The following is a 20,367-nucleotide window of genomic DNA, read 5'->3' as shown; positions in this document are numbered from 1 at the left end:
CTTTCTGAGCTCCTTGGCATCTGAGCATGGATATAAAGTCATCAGATAGATTTCACTGGTAATGTTTTTCACATCTACTAATTATTAAGGAGCAAATTTTTATGCTTTGAAGAATTCTTTTTTTTCTTTTTTTATTTATACACTCCCCAGGTAGCGCCCTCCCATAGCCTCCCTTCCCCCCAGAGCCCTTATACTCTGATATACCTGCTACTGTCTGCTGTGTTGTCGGCACCCCTAGCCATTCCCCACTACTTGCCCTTCTGGTCAATCTAGTCAGCCTGTCTAGAGGTCTTTGTTTTAGGAGGGTCAGCTGTTCTTCATCTAGTGGTAATCAGTTGTCTATATTCCTTTGAATAAGATTGGGGTCTGCTGTTCATTTTCCCAGTTCTGTGCTGGGTTACTATCTGGGAATCCCTTTGGCCACCCTGGCCATCAACTCAAAAGAAGGTATCGCTTGTCTGGCATTGTTGCTTGTTATGTAGCCTTTAGCTATACATATGGACTCTTATGAAATTATGTTGGCTCATTTAATCTTTGGCTATACTTTCCTTTTGGGTGTTTAAGGCCATACAGTTGGTCCAGATAAAACTGATTTATTTTTACTCTTAAGGTCGTTTGAGGATCTGTTCCTCAGGGGTCACATGGGCTTGGGAGGAGGCCCTGGCTCCTTTCTTTTACCAGTTCCACCTATGTGAAGATAAGTTGAACGTCCTGCTCGACCATGGTTGGCTTCGCTTGGAAGCATGGAGGAAATGATTTCTCTGTATTGACCCTCCTTTTTATAGACTGGACACTGGTTCAAGTCCATCTGGTGGGGTCTCCTCAGCCTCCTTGATCAAGAGGACAGGTGACCCACCACCATTATAGGACATTTTGAGAGATGCTTATAGTCCTCTGGAACTAGTTGACCTAGGAGGGCAAGAGCAAGGAGCAAAAAAATATTTTATGGGGCTGGAGAGATGGCACAGCGGTTAAGAACACTGTTCTTGCAGAAGACCCAGTTCGAATCCCAGCACCCACATGGCAATTAACAACTGTCCATTACTCCAGTCCCAAGGGATTGGATAGCCTCTTCTATCCTCCGAGGGCATTACATGACACAGGTGCACTTACCTTATATTTATATTTTATTATATGAGTATATTGCCTGCATGTAGGCAAGTGCACCTGTGTCATGCAGTGCCCTCAAAGTTTAGAAGAAGGTGTTGGATCCCATGAAAATGGAGTTCCAGGTGGCTGTTAGCTGGTGTTTGGGTCCTGGGAACCAAACCTTGGTCCTGTGCAAAAAAACTCAGCCAGTGCTCTCAACTGCTGAGCCATCTCTCCAGCCCCATGTTTTTTAGAAATTTTTGTTTTGAGGCAGTCATAGGCTGTCCATGGCCTCATAGTCCTCCTGTTTCTGCCTCTCAAGTACTAAGTTTTTATTTTGTTTTTAAACTGGGTCTCCTGTAGCTGAGGATGACATTGAGGTTTTGATCCTCCTGCTTTACCTCCCAAGTGCTTCTATCTCATTCTTCACCGTCAGATGTATAGGTTTGAATAATTACATAGTGGGGTGACTGCACTACCATACCTAACATTAAAATACATTTTTTCCCCTAAATTAGCTGAGTAGGTTCAGTTTTCACAGTTTTTAAAAAATTTTTAATTTTTATTTTATGTGTTTGCATGTATTCCCTACATGTAGGTAAATGTACCCATGTTGTGCAGTGCCCTAGGAGGACAGAAGAGGCTGTTGGATCCCCTGGAACTGGAGTTAGGGACAGTTGTTAGCTGCCATATGGGTGCTGGGATTTGAACCCCGGGTCTTCTGCAAGGACAACCAGTGTTCTTAACCACTGAGCCATCTCTCTAGCCCCTTCACAGAAGTTCTTAATTGGAAGAATTTGGTAGAAGAGTTGGCATGGAAGAGACTTGGAACAGGGTTGGGTGGAAAAAGGCTGCCCAAATGTCAGATACACTTTTTTGATAAGAATAGAAATATAATTTTCTTTTTTCTTTGTAATGCTGAAAATGGAACCCTCTGATATAATAATATAAATTGCCTCTGATATAATAATATAAATGAAGAATTTATGTTGTTTTGATAAACAGTCTCTTGTTGCCCAGGTTGGCTTTGAACTGGTTATGGTAGCCTTGAACTTCTGATCTTCCTCCATGCCCAGCTTTTATGCAGTGTTGCAAATTGAACTTAGAACCTTATTCATACTAGGCAAGCGCTGTAGCAACTGAGCAATATCCCCAACCCAGTAATTAATATTTTTAAATGGTTGTTTGAAGGGGGCTAAAGAGATACTATTTCCTGTTCGTAAACACTTGCATTCATGTCTCTGTATGAATAGAGAAAATGATCACCATATGGTATACATTTGTGATCTTTTAGCACTTGGGAGACAAAGGCAAGAGGATTGCCACAAGTTTGATGCCACCCTTACTTCACAACTGAAACAAAAAATGGAAACTACCAGCTTTGCTAGAATTACACTGCACTGTTAGCACCTCTGAGTCTATACTCTTAAGGGAAAATTTAGAAGAAAATGGTTTCAGTAGTCAGTGGTTGTTAACTCAAGAGTTTGCGTCCATAGTTATAAAACAAATTTCTGCCCACTACACAGAGTATTTTGTCTGGTGAAGTATCTTTTCTGGAAATAGAATTAGAAATGATACTTGTTTTGTACACAGGCTTCATCTGTATTACATATTTGGCTCTAATTAGTAGTCGTTTGTTTAGAATTAACAGTATTGGCCAGGAAAAAGTTATTTAAGTTAGGTATTTATTATGTGACACTTTTCCCATCCTGCTTCATTAGCCATAATTATCCTTAAACTAATTTGTTTTTTGTTGTTTTTTTTAGTCTCTTGTTTTCAGCAGCCACTGTAAAGCAGTGAGTGGCTACTCAGATCAGGTCGTCCATGAGCGGAGATCAGCTACCTCTTCACTTCGTTGCTGCCTGTTCACTGAGCTGCCATCTTTTTTGTGTGTGGCCAGTCCACGAGTAAGTGCTACAGGAGGGAAGAGATGAAATAGATAATACTGGAAAAATAAAATAAAACAATACCCAAGGTATACATTTCTTAAGCAGAGCTGCTTTAAGCTATTTGAACTTTGAAAAACATAAATCCTATTTAAAAAGAAAGGAAATGGGCATGATTAAACAAATCTGTCATCCCAGTACTTGGGAGGCTTAGGCAGGAGGATTGTGAGGTCAAGGTCAGAGTGGGCTACTTAGTGAGACCCTATTTCAAAATAAATAGAAAACACAGGAAGATATCCATGACCCTAGCCTCCATGAGACAGTACTTCCTCACCTTAGAATGTACAGATTTGAGAATAATTGCATGCTGGATGGTTGCTACTTCTGAATAAGTCAGACACCATACACTGTAATGAGATAGGCCATCTGTTAGGGAGATTATTACACAACAGCGGGGTCAGGGGAGAGGAAGGCATTTTTCACCTGCATTGTGGGTTTTTTTTTTTTTTTTCCAACAGTTGTCATAGGAAAGTGGTTCAGTTAGTTGAAGGTCTGATCTGGCCTTAAAATGTCAGTATAGTCTGAATAACAAAAGGACGCTTAACAGTCCAGCATCTGGCAATTTCTCAGACTGATAGTTGCTCACTTCCTAAAAAGTGAAACCTAGGCTGTGGTTCATTAGTATGTTCCATGTGAAAAGTGACTGTTTCATCTTACTCACCATTTAATAGTTCCACTCTTTGTTTTTGTAGAATTGGGGTTTTACCTTTCAGCTTCTGCCTGCAGCCTCCTATCCCCTGTGTATCAAAACAGCACTCCCCAGATTGCTGACTAGTGTTGTTTCAAAGCTTTGGTTGGCTCACTGGATTGGTTACTCTACCTCCATCTTCACCTCCTTTCCTATGCTTGTTGTTGACAATCAGAAAGCTCCCTTGTATTCCGAAAAGAAGTATGTGAAGGGAGAAAAGCAGAATAGCAGTGTGACCAGGCAGAGTCATTAGAAAAAAAGAACACATTACTGTGTTTCCAGCTTGCTGTTTTCTTTGCTCCAGGAAACAACATAGAGTTAGCCATGAATCTGTTTTTTTTCTTTTGTATTTTTATCTTTTTTTCCCCCTGACACTCATTAATAAGTCTACTGTTTTCATAGTTCTAGCCAAAAAAAAATAAAAGAGAGAGAGAGAGAGAGACTTTCAGGTCTTCCTTGGAAACATTTTTCTGCCTTTTTTTTCCTCCTGCCTTTTTGTTTTTTGGTCTTTTTGAGACAGGATCTCCCTGTCGCCCCAGCTGACCTGGAACTCCCTATAATGCCTTTTGACATTGCTGTGTGATGCTGTCATTACAAATGCATTTGCAGCTATCTAGAGGTGCATGGTTTCTTTTCTATTCTTTTTTTTTTTTTTAAGGCAGGGGATCCGACAGCCTCTTTGAGGTCCGCAGGCATTGCACAACATGGGTGCACTTACCTACATGCAGGCAATACACGCATACACATTTAAAAAAAAAGAAGAAGAACAATGGGAAAACAGTCACATAGGCAGAATACTTTCCTGCCAAGGACTCATTTCTAGATATTCTTGTTTAAAAAAAACAAAACAACTTTTTCCAGGTATAAACTTTAACTTAGTTTTCAATTTTTATATTGCTGCTATCCTTTCAAGTCTAATACTGTTTCAGAAAGACACAATTCTCAGTGAAATTTTTTAGTGTTATGATAAACTTGGGCGAAGAGCCCTGGTTCAAGATGTATTATAGTGGTGCCTGAGTGTAGGTAAGTGCACCCGTGCCATACAGTGCCTGCAGAGGACAGAAGAAGCAGTTGGATCCCCTGGAATTGGAGTTTTGGACAGTTGTTAGCTGCCATATGGGTGCTGGGATTTGAACCCTGGGTCTTCTGCAAGAACAGTCAGTGTTCTTAACTGCTGGGCCATCGCTCCAGCCCTGTTGTTCTTCATTCTTAGTTTCTAGTTTCTGACTATCTTGAGAATATGGGCCCAAAGTATGTCTATGTAATTCCAGTCTGAGTTCTGTTTTCCTATTAAAAAAACAAGGGAGAATGGAAGAGTTGTCTTTAAGTCTAAAATTGCCCAGTACCAGTCTCTCAGTAGAAAATAATTAGTATGGTTCAGCATGGCTCATGGCAATGATCCCAGAACATAGGAGGATTATGACTTCCAAACCAAAGTGGGATACATGGGAGACTTGCCTTACAAAACCAGAAAAGAGGCTAGGGATGTAGCTTAGTGGTAGAGTGCTTACCTAACATGCTTTCAGTCCCCAGGTTCAGTCCCAGTGGGAGAGGGCATACAGAGTGGGGAGAAGAGATGATGTGCTTTACTCATCCAGGAGTATGCATTGCTGTTTGAGACTATGTAGGGCACACTTCTAAAATAAAAGGCACTACTTTAACCATTTTTATAGACGTATAGCTGTTTAGGGATTATAAAGTGATGTGATTCACATTTTACATGGGAGATGTCTGCTCTGGCCTAGAGTCTGCTGGGTTGCCATTTCAAAGAGAGATCCAGTTTTTATATACCTGCTTTGTGTTTCCATCTTTATTTGCTTATGCCCAAGTAGTAGTAGCACAGCTTCACATGTGCTATACCAATAAATACTCTAGTCCGATGAATAAGAAGGAACACAACAGTAACAACAACAAAATTCTGGAGGGAATGAAAGTAGTAAGAGTACTTAGTACTTGCCTGGATAAGCCAATTTAACCCTGAGTGGATTTTGAAGCTCTGGACCCTTTGCTATGGCCATTGGTAATTTTGCAGCTGAACCATAGATGGCACTGCTCCCTAGCAAACTCTGTTCCCCTTCCATCTGCAAGCCAGAGTTTATTTTCTGGCTATTGGTAAATGAGACCGTTTACCTGATATCCTCTAGCTCCAAACAGAAGCACCTTGCAACTCCCTTTTCAATTATTTTTGTTTAGGGTTTGCTTCATATACTGGGAGGCTTGTTAACCTAGATCATAATTGGCTCTCCCTGAACCTTCTATATTAAAATGTGCACTTATGATCTGTTCAAGGATCCCATCAAGGTTCCTTAGCATATCAAAACTTGAAGATCTGGGCTGGAATGATGGCTCAGTGGTTAAGAGTTCTGGTTGCTCTTGCAAAGGATCCAGGTTCTATTCCCAACTCCCACATGGTGGCTAACAACCTCCTGTAACTTCAGATCCAAGGGAACTTGATGCCCTTTTCTGACCTCCTAGGGCACTGCACGACACAGGCATACTTACATGCTGACAGTATGCTCATACACACAAAATAAAAAACAAATAAAGTACATATTTAAGAAAACTTGAGGATCATTGCTTTAAAGAGTGAGTCATATGAAAATAGGCCAATTAGCAAAACAGATTTCCTAAGGCCTAACTTCCAAGAAATATGAGAACTACCTAACTAGGCACAACAAATGCTTTGTGTTTGGATCTCCCACACACATTTGCTCTGGCTCCTTAATACCCAGTTTCTCCCCATCTCATTGTCTAATTTCAAACTTTTCTGAGTACTTGACTGCTCATAATGGGCATTTAGCATTTTTGTCATCTTAAACTTGGCAGATCATCACAGTTTCTGCTTTTTCACAACAGGTAGTATATCATCTTCCACAGGCTTCTTATCAGATGTCTTTACAGACAGCTGAAGATGGGTGAACCCAGTGTTTCTAAATTGGCTCAGAACCCCTTTCTCCATTGAGAATGCAACATTTGAGTTTTATTGGGTTGCACAATATGATGATGTAAGAATTTTATGCTGTCTGCCCTAGCCAGGAAATGAATGTAATACTTGCTGGTAATTACTTCTCTCTATCCTGTATGCTCTCGTATCCCTCTTCCCCAGCTTATAGCCTGAAAGTTTTCCTTCTCTTCATTTAGGTTTATCAGTCAGAAAGAAGTATTGATAAACTTGAGAGTTTTGCCATAAAAGCATCAATGACAGCTTCACATGTGCCATACCAATACTCTAGTCCTTTATGTCTCCAGCTCCCTTTCTGGCATCACCACCATGTATGTGGCCAGTAGCACATCTAGAACAACATGTAGATGGTAAATGTGTATAGAGAGTAGAATTTCGCTGAGCTGGTACCGTAATTTGTCTTCACACACCAGTTTCTTTCCACATCTTTGGTTTGTAGGTTCATATTATTAGAGATTAGCACTTACCTGGAGAAACTCCCTAAGTCAGTCATTGGGGTCATATCCTAGTTTGCTTTTTGTTGCTGTGATAAAACACCGACCAAAACCAACTTGCGGAAGAAACAGTTTATTTGGCTTACAGGTTATAGCCCATCATTGAGGGAAGCCAAGGCAGGAACTAAAGTAGAGACCATGCAGGAATGCTTTTTACTGCTTTGCTTCCCCCTGGCTTGCGCAGCTACCTTTCTTCACAGCCCAGACCCACCTGCCCATTGATGGTACCACTCATAGTGGACTAGGCCCTCCTATATCAGGTAGCAATTAAGAAAATGCTCTACTGACTAGCTCACAAGCCAATCTGATGGAGAAAATTCTTCACTTGAGAGTCCCTCCTGCCCAGGTGTGTCAAGTTACCAAAAACCAACAGTTCACTTAAGTTTTGTTCGAAGAGGGAATTTTAAACCAGCAGCCTGAGGATTATCCATATTGGTCTGACTTCGTAGTTAAAGTTCCTGGATGTTACCCAGTTGTTGGTAAAATGCTTGCTTAGCATTCACAAAGCCTTGAGTTGCAAGAGGATCAAGTTGTTCAAGGTCATCCTTGGCTACTTAATTTGAAGGCCAGCCTGGGCTACATGTGATCCCCTCTCAGAAACAAAAACGTATGTTTAAGTTCCCCAAAGTCTTAGTGTGTGTAGAAAATATGACAGAGCATTTCATCATCTCAGTGAATCTTTGGCTGCAGGTCACCGCAGTGCCATTGGATTCCTACTGCAATGACCGAAGTGCAGAGGATGAAAGAAGAATTATGAAAGAAGGAGGGAGTCTCACAGCTAAGCAGTGCTTGTTAAACGGGGCTCCTGAGCTGGCTGCAGATTGGCTGAATCGAATATCCCAGTTCTTCCCAGAGCCTGCTGGAGGTCTATGGAGCATTAGGCCCCAGAATGGCTGGTCTTTCATCAGAATTCCAGGTGAGTTTTCTGTTCTCTTGGAATATGTTTTCAGCTTTGACAAGAGAACAGGGGGGAAAGTCCATGTGATGTTTTATGTAATTGGGATTCAGGTTCTTAAGGTTTCCGTTGATGCCCCTTCCCCCCCACCCCCCATTTATTCATTTAAAAAATACAAGTAATTGTGACTTGAGTAGAGATTGAGAGACACGCTTCTAGATTTGTGCTTAAATGCTCTCCTTTGACAAGGAGAGAGTAATGCCCCTCTTAATAAAGAGAGGGGGCTGGGTGCTGCTCATAGGTAGAGTGCTTGTCTAGAACACACCAGGCCTGGGCTCTATCCCCACCAAAGCCACACGCGCGCGCACACACACACACACACACACACATGCGCGCACAAGTTTAGGAAAGGCTTCAGGTCGAATGAGTACAGTTGTCTTGTGCCATTGCCAGTGGAATGAATGAGAATGTCGTCACTCCCAGGGAACCTAGTTTAAGTAGCATAAACACTGTCCTGCACAAGGCCTAGAGATCTGAATGATAAGAAGAGGAAAAACAATGTGTTTTGTGCCAAAATGCTAGCAGATTCCCAGATCCCCTAGGGTCAAGGTCCAGGCTTGAAAGGAAACTAGGTTTTCATCTTTGCCTTTGCGAGACTGCATTTAAGGAAGCTGAACAAAGAGGGTTCATAGGCTGATGTACTTTACACCTGCTGGCAAAGTGTAACTTAAAATGTTAGTTTGATTGTCTAAATTCTCTGGTGTCTTGATGTATTCCTACTGTAATGTAATCGAAATAATATATATGGGCTATGCACTCAAAAAGAGCACCTGCCAATTCTGAGACTGAATTCCAGTGCTGAGGGCCCAGTTTTCTTTGTTGATTATTTAAAGGCTTTGTATCATTCTGTTGGTAGCTTTTGGGGTGATTTCACTGGAAAGTGACATCTGTTTGAGTATGTGAAAGCTATATTGCATATGGCCTCAGAACTGACTTAGCATGCCTGAAAGCATTGGGTTAAAGTGTCTAGTTTGAAAGTTAGGGGGAAAGTGCAAATGTAAAGTATGCCAGAATGGACACTACAGAAACCTAGGTAGGAGGTGAGCATAGGTATCAAAAGAAGCAAGATAGCACCTTATTTCTTCTTCCTTCTTCATTCTAGCTCTTTGGTTCCCAGTAAAGGGGTAGAAGTCTTATTGCTGGCACTGTGGGAATCTCTTGTGGCTTTTCCTGTTCTTTGAAAGAAAAATGGACCTTGTTTAAATAGCAGGAAGTGTCTGAGTTCTTTCGCATTGATAAAAAGCACCAGCCTCACTGGCTGTTTACTGTGAGAACCAACCAGCTTCTCACTGACCCCATTGTGCTCTGTGGACTAGCTGAGGCAGGAGGGGTAGGGAGGGTATCTCTCGAACCTGCATTTTCTCTCTTCTGTACGTTTACTTTGTTTTGTTTTGTTTTGTTTTTTCCCCTGGGAAATGATGGTTCTTTTGCACTCCTTGAAAGACTGACCAAAATTTCCAGAGTTTCTCACCTTGACTGCTTTTCTAGGCTTCAGCTTTTCAGAGACTTCTTTTCTTAGAAAAAGGAGATAATCTTTTTGTCACTGAACAGGATCTTAAGCTGTGGACAGTAAGAACCTGTATTTAAATGTAAATACCATAAGATTGCAGGCAAAGGTTATAAGACAGTAGGATAGGTTTGTTCATTTCAATGTCTCTTGAGTTCCTGTTTTAAAGAAAGGGCTGTGCTGGATTTGGTTTGGCAGAATCAGCCTGATTTCTAGGGAATTGTGCTTCTCCCAGCTCTGTTCCCTGCTTAGCAACAGGTGGTGCTCTTGTCCAATACAACTTTGGTAGCTCTTAACTGAGAGATACCAGGCCCCAAAGACACCCCCAGTATGTAGACAGAGAAGCCTGTTGTCTTCTGCATATCTCACTAAGTACAAATCTAGAAGCTGGTTTCTTTTGTCTAGTTCACTCACCAGAAAGCTCAGAAATACTTTTGGATGCTTAAGTGTTTTAACCTCTTGTTGAAGTCTTTTACTTTTAGGCCTTTTCCTTCAAAGCAGTCCAAAGAGGTCCAGTTGGACTAAGGATGTAGCTCAGTAGTAAAGCACTTGCCTTGCATATGTGAGCCTAAAACGAACAAACAATAAAACCATAGCGGCCCAGTCCACCCACCTACCTCCCCTAAGCTGACAGTACCTGTTTCGGTATTCGTTAGAGTTCATCTTACTGCATGCATAGCTTTACCCCTGAGCTTTCTAATCCTAACATTGGTTCATTCTAGTTACCAAAGTAAAGAAAATGTGGGAAGCAGGAATATGAAGACCGTTTAATCATGATTTTAAAATCAATTGATGCTTGTCAAATCCAGTCACCATATAGATTTGTATATGCTTTAATATCTGTACTGATGGCGTATATCTGGATAACAAAAAGTGTATAAGCAGGCTACAAAAATACAAAGAGCTTTAAAAAAAAAAAAAAAAAGAAGAACGGGGCTGCAGAGATGGCTGAGCAGTTAAGAGCACTGACTGCTCTTGTAGAGGACCCTGCTTCCCAGCACCCACATGGTGGCAAACAACCGTCTATAATGCCAGTTCCAGGGGATCTGACGCCCTCTTCTGACTTCCACAGGCATCGTACAACATGGGTGCACTTACATACATGCAGGTGGTACACATATAAAATAAAAATAAGTAAAATATTTTAAAAATTAAAAAATGAGAACAGAAAGAAACAGTGTCTAAAGCTGATGAGTAGCTCTGTGGGAAATGGTTAAGAGCTGTCAAACTCAGGAGACCCCTGACAGTCTAATTAAAGGAGACCAATAATTATGGTAAGAAGAAAACTTTCAAGTTGTTAAGAAAGCACTGCTGCCCGAATAATTTACAGTGGGCTCCTTGTCTGGTGCCAGGGAGAGGGTTCAGCAGTCACTTTTGTCCTTGCTGCAGTCATGTGATTGTGCTGGTAAGGAGACAACAAAAAGAAGAGCATTTCAGTAATCTAAACAGGACTAAACAAAGAGGCTGAACAAAGGTGTGTACCACAGTGGACAGGGAACCGAGAGGGAGGGGGCTATGTGTCCTGGCAGCATTCCGAAGGTGGGAAAAGGCAGGCTGCAGTGCAGAGGAGTAAACATCCAGGACCTGTAGCTTTGTAGCAAAAACAGAGCAGCTGGTAATTTGTTATGGTGCTGTCACCACATCCTTGTTTTTGTTCAGTTTAGACAATAATTGTGTACTTGGCAAATGATGGCGAGAATGACAGTTGAGAACTCTTGGACTAATGTCAATAGTCAGCCTCTGGTGTTCTGAAGAAAAGGCATGGGTTCAAACTCATAAACTAAGGACAGACAGTTTAACTTGATGATTTTCTCTTTTAGTAGTTACTTGCCAGTGTAAAAGTCTCTGTATTGTTGCTCTCTGCTTTTCTCTGTTCGTAGCCACTTCCACATAAACTTTTTGGCAGTCCCTCAAGCCTCTTTTCTTCCCCTGTTAATGTTCAGCAATTGTTCAGGGCATGTTTATGAACCAGTCTACAAACAGGAAGCTCTCCTTCCTGAAATATGATGGGAGTTGAATGATACTGAATGGATAAGATTAAAACTTCTGAGTTAAGTGTCCTTTAAAGATCTCTGACTGAGCTGGGCATAGTGGTGCACGCTTTTAGTCCCAGCACTTGGGAGGCAGAAGCAGGCAGATCTCTGAGTTATAAGCCAGCCTGGTCTACATAAGGAGTTCCAGGCCAGCTAGTACTAAGGGGAGACCCTGTCTCAAAACAAATAAACAAGCAAAGATCTCTAACTGGAATAGGTTTCTCTGAGAAGAGGAAGGGAGAAACACAAGTTTTAGTTAAGTGAAAGCAGTTTCATTCCATAGAAACTTCGTCTCTTTCTGAAAAACTGGGGATAAAGTTGAGTGATAGAGCTGGGTATGGTGACTCATGCCTTTAATCCCAGCACTTGGAAGGCAGAGGCAGGCGGATCTCTGTGAGTTCAATGCCAGCCTGGTCTACATAGCTGGTTCCAGGCCAGCTTTGACTACAAGGGAGGCTGTGTCAAAAAGACTGCCCCACACATACAAAAAAAGTTCAGTTATAGAGCACATGCAAAGGCCTGGATTTGTTCCCCCTGCAGGGGCAGTTATTGAGTGTCAGTGGTGGGTATGTTTGCCTTTTTTGGGTGTTTGCATGTCTCCAAAAGGAAGTTAGGAGCAGCACTTCCGTGCATCCTCCTGCTTTTAGGGCATAACCACAGAACCAGAAGAAACAGGTTTCTTAAGATAAGTAAACAAATAAAAAAAATTTTTTTTCAAGTTACAGCACTTTTAACATAGTTGCCACTTGGAGATAGCCTTGTATACCTGGTGTCCCCTTAGTAAGAATATGGAGCAGATGTCTTATTGGCACTCTCAGTGGAGCGGAATCTCCACCTCTTTCAGAATGTGTCTTCCCAGAGCACTCCTGGAGTCAGGATTTAACAGGGCTTTCCATTCTTCCTCTAGAGCACTTTTCCTGTTCTCATGAAGACAAGCATCCTGATTGTAGAAATTTTGGCTGCATACAGCTTTGCAGTGAGTGATTTTGTTGCTTCAATTAAATAGTTTCCTCCCCCCCCACCCCCTTTTCTTCTCCCTAGGCAAAGAGAGCCTCATCACTGACAGTGGAAAGCTGTATGCCCTTGATGTCCTGTTGACTCGGCTCAAGTCTCAAGGACATAGGGTCCTTATCTACTCTCAGATGACCAGGATGATAGACCTGCTGGAGGTAGGAGAAGGACCCTTGGGGACCTAGGATTCCTGGACATTCAGTTTACAGAGGAATCTGATGTCTGTAACAAGTATCAGCCATACTTACCTGGGAACCCCCAAACTCCTCTTTGTGGCTTTGCATTCTGTAAAAGGAGCAGAGACCCTCCTGATGATGAAAAGGACTTCTGTTGTCTTCCCTATAGCCAATAAAATAGAATATCCTTCTTTTACTAATGGAAAAACAAAACTCACCATTGAAAATAGATCACAGCCTGGAAAAACCTGAAGAACAGCTATTGAACCATGTTAATGTACTCGTTCTCATCTTGACTATGTGTCACAGACATATGGGAAGCTTAAAAAGTAATAATGCCTGGTCTCATCCTCAAATACTTTTATTTAACAAATCTGGTCTGGGTATCAGGATATTTAAAATCTCCCTGAGGTAGGCCAGGTGTTGTGGCACATGCCTTTAGTCCCAGCACTTGGAGGCAGAGGCAGGCGGATCTCTGTGAGTTCACGGCCAGCCTAGTCTACATAGTGAGTTCCAGGCCAGCTAGGGCTACAGGGAGACCCTGTCTCAAAAAGACCAAAAAAAACTCTGAGGTAATAATAATGTACAGCCAGGGTTCATAAGCCACTGGGTTAGCCATAAAAGGCAGCTGTGTGAAACAATTTTTGCTTGTTTACTTATGTGTTTAGGTTCTCTCTGTTTTCTTGTCTGAATGATGGCTTACTGTTTGAGGAAGAGGAGGTCATAGAAATAGAAACAATAGAATGAGAACAAACCACCAGAGTTAAGTCTTTATAGGAATAAAGTTGAGGGAGGCTAAAGTATCTGGTTATCAAGGCTATATAAATTTCTCACTTGAAAAAAAATGTATGAGGCTCTAAATTCTAGCCCTGCTACTACAGTGAATAGTAGTAAATGTGATTACCATGATCATCACCATCTAAGAAAAAGGGAACGGGGGGCCATAGCATTGAAGAAGGAATGAAGACAGCAAAAGGGAAGGTGAAGGTGGGCCAGTGTGGCTCATGGGGAAGGACTCTTGTCTCCAAACCTGATGATCTGAGTTAAATCTCCAGTTTCATTGTCTTTCTCCTTCTCTCTCTCTCTCTCTCTCTCTCTCTCTCTCTCTCTCTCACAAATTTTAAAAGGATTTTTTTTTTTTTTTAAACAGAAGGGAGAAGAGAAGGTTTTTAGCCAATTTTGGCTTCCAAAATTGGCTTACTGGATTTGCAGGGAGTTTATTCATATTTGCAGGCAGGATCCTTTTAATAATCTGGGAATTTCTTTTAGCAAAGATATAATAAGCGACATCTGAGGTCAAGTTTATTTCTAAGTCTTGGATTTCATTTAGTGCTTAGGCTTTGAATACTATTAACCTATTTACAAATGACGGAGAAGTCCTAATAAGCTGACTCATCATGGAAGGTGATGAAGCCACTGTAGTGTAAATCGGGGTCGAGGGGGCATGTTGTTTTATTTTTGATGTTTCTGTTGTTAGTTGGTGGTCCCCCTACTCCCAGCTCCCCCCTCCCCAGTCCCCTTGCACAGAGAGTTCAGAAGGTAGAATCCAGGGCCTTGTAAGTGTTCTCTATCACTGAACTATAGCCTCAGCTGTTTTTGGTGTAAATCTTAACTATATTAAGGCCTTAATAGTAGCAATTCAAAGTAAAAGCATTGCTGTACCTGCCATGTTCTCTGAGAACAAATGATGCCAATAGCCAAAACAGTTTAAATGCCCATCCTACAACAACATTCTTCTAGTCCGGGTAGAACTTGTCCTGTTCTGAAGAGTTGAAAGTGTGAGTGAAGTACTGACTGTCAGCTGCTAAGAGTTACAGAAAGAGCTGTGGACATATTAAAGGAAGCAGTAGGCTCTCTTTTTCCAGGCCTATATCAGAATATTATAGAGTACTAAAAGTTGACTCATATTCAAAGGTAATTCCAAGGGAACATAAGTGAGCAGTCTCAAAATAAACTAGCTGTGGCAGATGGAGATGAGTGTAACTGGCTTTAAGTTTGATACAACTCTGCATTTTAGGTGGACTTAAGAGGTAGTATTTGCAGACAAGGCAGCTGAGAACTTTAAATGTAGATCGCTTTCTTTATGGAGAATTCTAATTTAAAAATAAGCAAATTCATAACCTAAGTTTCACAGTTGGTGACATTCCTTAGCTGTATGCATAACATGTATCTAGGATGCTAAAGCTAGAGATGTTGTAACTGTTTCCAAAACTAAAATCTGTTATCCAATTTCCTTAATACTATACAGTTTTTTTTCAATGTTTTATTTCTTTATGAAAGGAAATTTCATTCTCTTTTGTTCACTTGTTAATACTACTTACTCAAATGCGCCATATTCTGTGTTCAGTACTCACATAGAGTTTCTCTTTTTGTTTTTTGACACAGGGTCTCCCTGTAGCCCCAGTTGGCCTGGAACTCACTGTGTAGACAAGGCTGACCTTGAACTCACAGAGATCTGCCTGCCTCTGTCTCCTGAGTGTTGGGTTTAAAGGCCTGCGCCACCATGCCTGCCTGAGTTTATCTTAGGAACAGCAAGTTACAGTGCCCACAAATGTTTGCTGTTATGACTAATGATTTGCTGGAATGTAAATATGTTATGGATGTGAGGATAATACAGGATTGGGTCTATATTTCTTTATAGTTCTTTATCTTTCAGAGTATTTCCAGTCATTTTCATAGCGGACACTCAGTATAAACATTCATGAAAACCATGTTTCAGCATTACAACTTTACCTAGTCCTACAGGTGAGCTTTTACAGGAAGGGTATGCCTTCTGTTGAATATACCTGACCTCAGAAATACTTTGATCCTTGTTTTGCTTCTCTAGTCTCAAAAAGTTGATTTTTATTTTTCAGGATTCTCCTTTTCATTGACATCTCATATCCTGTACAAAGAAGGAAAGAAAAGTTTTTAGTAGAGTAGGCGTCAGAAGCTCAGGATGGGCATGGAAGCTCTGTTGCATAGCTAGGAGCACGTTAGCATCTCTTTTTATCCAATAGCCTTTTTTCTCCCTGCTCCCTTAGCCCTGACTGTTTGTTTCTGTATTTCTGGAACTCAGCAGAACAAGAAGACAATAAAATTCAGGCCTTCAATAGGATCAGGTTTCCATGTTGAGAAGTACTAGTTCTGAGCACTTGGTGTTTGCTATTTTCTGAAACGATTGGTAGTTTCCTTTTTCTCTTAATAAAATTCTGACTGTAATTTAAATGTATAAATATCTGATCTTCCAAATATAACTCTGTATTTCAGAAATGTTTTATCTTTTCACATGGCATCCAAATAAGTATTTCTTGGGAGGAGGGGGGTTAAAGAAAAGGAGAACATTTAATTTACAATGTAGGAATTTTTAGTTTGCCACAGGCAGAAGTAGAAGATATGATCATTAAATATTATGTACAGATTTATTCCATATTAACGAGTCATCTATAGTATCTTAGCTATTGGGGTTACTATAGAAATAGGCATAACCCCTGAGAGTTGGGATGATGTTATTCAACTAGATGTCAGATAGAGCTCTTCCTACTGCCACCTTTTACCATAGTTGGGGACCTCCTTCTGTATTCTAGTACTTTCAGAGCTTTTAATTTATTACAGATGACTTACATTATGTCTGGGTTTCTTCTTTTGAGATTCACTCCTGTTACATAACCAACCGAGTCTAAATTGAAAGGAAATGCACCACTCAGTAGTTTCTGTGCAGTACAAGAACTTTTGAACACATCAGTCAACTGTGATGATATGATTATGAAGTACTGAAATCCAGACAGATCTTCAGCTAAATTAATATATGAAAATAGTGGAATATACAATTAAAACCAGATAATCCATAGCTAATTGTGACATCTGAGACACTGGATTGTGTAACTTGTACAGTCAAGTCATCGAAGTACAGTACCTCACTGGGAAGGATTCATCCTGAACAGATATTTTGTCATTGATAAGCTGCTGCTGCTTCTGGGTTTCTTTTGTTTTTTGTATTTTTTTTTTGAGACAGGGTCTCCCTGTAGCCTCAGCGCCTGGAACTCATTCCAGCTTTGATAAGCTTCTTTAAAATTCCAAATTACCTTTGGGAGCTGTGATTCTGGATATACTGGGAGGCTAGGGTATTTTTAATTGCCCTACAGAATAAAAAGCAAAGTTGAGTCACTGTGAACTGAGTTTTCATGAGGTTTGTTTTTTTTTTTGTTGTTGTTGTTGTTGTTTGTTTTGTTTTTTGGTGTTTTTGAGACAGGGTCTCCCTGTAGTCCTAGCTGGTCTGTAACTTGCTATGTAGACCAGGCTGGCCTTGAACTCATAGAGATCTGCCTGCCTCTCCCTTTTAATCCCAGCGCTTGGGAGGTAGAGCCATGCAGATCTCTGTGAGTACAAGGCCAGCCTGGTCTACATAGTTTCAGGACAGCTACGGCTATAGGGAGAACCTGTCTCAAAAAGACAAAAAATAAAATAAAATCTATGTAGTGGGGCTGGAGAGATGGCTCAGTGGTTAAGAGTACTTACTGATCTTCCAGAGAACCCAGGTTCAGTTCCAAGCTCCCACATGGCAGCTAACAACAATCCTTAGATCTTACTTATACTCTTTACTGGCCTCCTCAGGCACCATGCATGCATGTGGTACACATACACACATGCAGGCGTAACACTCATATGCATAAAATAAAAACAAATATCTTTTAAAATAATGAAATAAAATTTATGTAGGGCCTAGGGACATGGTAGATACGAATGCTTGCTATACAAGCATAAGGACCTGAGTTTGAATCCCCAGCACTCATATAAAAAGCCGTATGTGGCCACACACATGCTTATAACTCCCAGTGCTGTCAAGTTCTGAGACAGGAGGATCTCTGGGGTATACTGGCTGCCAGCCTAGCTCCAGGTTCAGTGGGAGACTCTGTCTTAAGGGAATAAGGCAGAGAGTGGTAGATCAGAACATCTGACATCATCCTCTCTCCTCCATATAGAGATGACTGCAGGCATTCACACACATGTATGCATAGAAAAGACACACACAAATAAAGTAAATAAAATCTATACAGCTTTTTCATGGCATCTGTGAGCAGGAAGACATCGCATATAGATGCATATAGTGGTTAAACATGACTTTTTACTTCAAGGAATGTATCTAGTGGAACAGACTTTACATACATGAATAACTGTCAAATAAACCCTGATACTAATGCTGAAATGACCCATTAACTAAACTAAGGATAACTAGAGGAGATGTATTTATTTGTAACTGAGTCACTTTTGTTCATAGGGACAGTGATATCTGAACTGAATTTAAATGGATTTTTTAGCCATCAGGAAGGAAGGAAATTTAAAACTAAAGCCTGATTTTAAAAGGCGGTGATTTGAAACTAGAAGACATTTGGGGATGTAGTCCACTGTGACTGGAAAGAAAATATAGAAGAAAAAAACAAGTAGGCTGAATACAGATTATGATGAGCCCATGAGTACCTTATGCTAGAACTTTGCTCTAAGGGATCTATATTTTCTTTCTTTTTTTTAACATTTTATTTTTATTTTATGTGTATGCATGTATTGCCTGCATGTAGGTGAGTACACCCGTGTTGTGCAATGCCCGTGGAGAACAGAAGAGGCAGTCGGATCCCCTGAAACTGTAGTTAGCGACAGTTAGCTGCCATTGTGGGTGCTGGGATTCGAACCTGGGTCTTTTGCAAGAACAGCCAGTGTTCTTAACTGCTGAGCCATCTCTCCAGCCCCAGGGGTCTATATTTCATTCTCTTGGTGCAATGTGGTTAGACTACAAAGAAACTACAGTAACATTGAGAAGAGCTTGACCTTTCCCTGGTGGTAGAGATGGGAAGCAGCATATCAAAGAAAAGAAAGGTAACCCTAGATCTAGAGGTCTGTGAATCATACTCAGTCCTTCCCTCACATTGCTTCATCAAAGGCAATTTTGAAATAAACCTTAGGATGAATGGGGCTTCCCGCACCCCTCCCCTGCCTTTTTTTTTTTTCACCTAGTAGTGAGCATCCCTTCCACCTGTGAAGCAGTGGAAAGGTTAAGCTGAGGGCTCTAGGACCAATCTGCTTGAGAAACCCTAGTACCTACCACCTGTTTTCTTTATAGACTTTACTTAACATCTATAAAGTAGGAGTGACAGTAATAGCACTCATCTTAAAGGCTATCCTTGAGGATTAGCTACACCAGGTAAAATACATAAAAATGTGACTATCACTTAGTGAATGTTCAATAGATGTTGAGCCTTTAACCCCATCACTACTACTTCAAAGTGAGCTTAGTGCCTTTGTACTATGTTGTTATGCATGTATATCTGCTTTTATTTAGTGTACTTCAAACAACTGAGAAATCCTTTGCTAAAACTTACTGAGGTCCTGGTTAACATGTCCTGGTTAACATGTAGGATTTAAAGCCTGGTGTGGTGGGTCATACCTGTAATGTCAGAAATCCAGGTCTGAGACAGGAGAGTTATCATTCATTTGAGGCCAGTCTGGGCTATATTGTGAGTTCTAGTCCAGCCTGGGCTATAGAGTTAGACCCTGTATCTAAAAACAGAAACAGCCGGGTGTGGTGGCGCACACCTGTAGTCCCAGCACTTGGGAGGGAGGCAGAGGCAGGCGGATCTCTGAGTTCAAGGCCAGCCTGGTCTACATAGTGAGTTCCAGGCCAGCTAGGGCTACAGGGAGACCCTGTCTCAAAAAGACAAAAAAAAAAAAAAACTAGAAACACCAACAACTAAGTAAGTAAGATTTATTGATATGACCCAGAACTGACCTGTCTTCTCAGCTTGTGTTGTAAAACAGACTTTCATATTGGAGGATCGGTAAAGAAGAGGCTAGAGTTTGAGCAGATGGGACACTGAATTCTCCACCTTTCATCTTTAATCAGACTACCAATACTTTATCTATTTTATATATTAGAGGGAGTCTGAAAAAGATTTTACTTTGGGGGAAAAAAATTGTAAAGTTTTGCACAGTATGGTGACATAAGTCTGCAAACCCAAGCATTCAGGAGACTGAGGTAGGGAGAGTGCCCTGAGTTCCAGGCTGGCCTGGAACAAACAGCAACAAAACAGTTCCAGTGTTTTAGAAATAGCATGTTTTACAACAGTGTTTCTTAAATTTGATGCTTACAAATCATATGCTATCAAAATGCACATTCTGGTTCTGCCTCGCAGTTCTACATTTCTGACAAATTCCAGGTCTTAGAACTACTCATTTGAGGTCATGTACAATAGCAGGACTCAAAGGAACTCTACCCTGCCTGTGCTCTGTGGTGGTGTGCCCAGTTATGAATTTAGAATTTATATTGGTAACATCTTTGAAAAAAGTTATTGAGGTATAGATGATAAATAGAAATTATATTTATGGTCAATAATGTGATCTTTGTGTTTTTGTGTTTTTGTTTTTGGTCTTTTTTAGACAGGTTCTCCCTGTAGCCCCAGGTGGCCCTGGAACTCACTATGTAAACCAGGCTGGCCTTGAACTCATAGAGATCCGCCTGCCTCTGGCTTCTAAGTG

The 20,367-nt window shown here is 41.0% G+C and overlaps 1 protein-coding gene across 2 annotated transcripts in view; it reads left to right on the top strand.

Annotated features, from left to right (window-relative positions):
- The window catches only part of Ino80 (INO80 complex ATPase subunit), a 142,931-nt gene that overhangs the window by 71,134 nt on the left and 51,430 nt on the right, over positions 1 to 20,367 (top strand). For both annotated transcript variants that reach the window (XM_008846782.2, XM_008846783.3), the window contains exons 25-27: positions 2,856 to 2,996; positions 7,870 to 8,095; positions 12,716 to 12,843. In XM_008846782.2, the coding sequence (XP_008845004.1) occupies positions 2,856 to 2,996; positions 7,870 to 8,095; positions 12,716 to 12,843 (495 nt within the window). The remainder of the gene's footprint in view (positions 1 to 2,855; positions 2,997 to 7,869; positions 8,096 to 12,715; positions 12,844 to 20,367) is intronic.

This window comes from Nannospalax galili, unplaced genomic scaffold (assembly GCF_000622305.1).
Source record: "Nannospalax galili isolate Female #2095 unplaced genomic scaffold, S.galili_v1.0 scaffold342, whole genome shotgun sequence".
Taxonomy (NCBI): Eukaryota; Metazoa; Chordata; class Mammalia; order Rodentia; family Spalacidae; genus Nannospalax; species Nannospalax galili.
The sequence above is the reverse complement of the archived record's forward strand: the minus strand, read 5'-3'. Positions and strand labels throughout refer to the sequence as shown.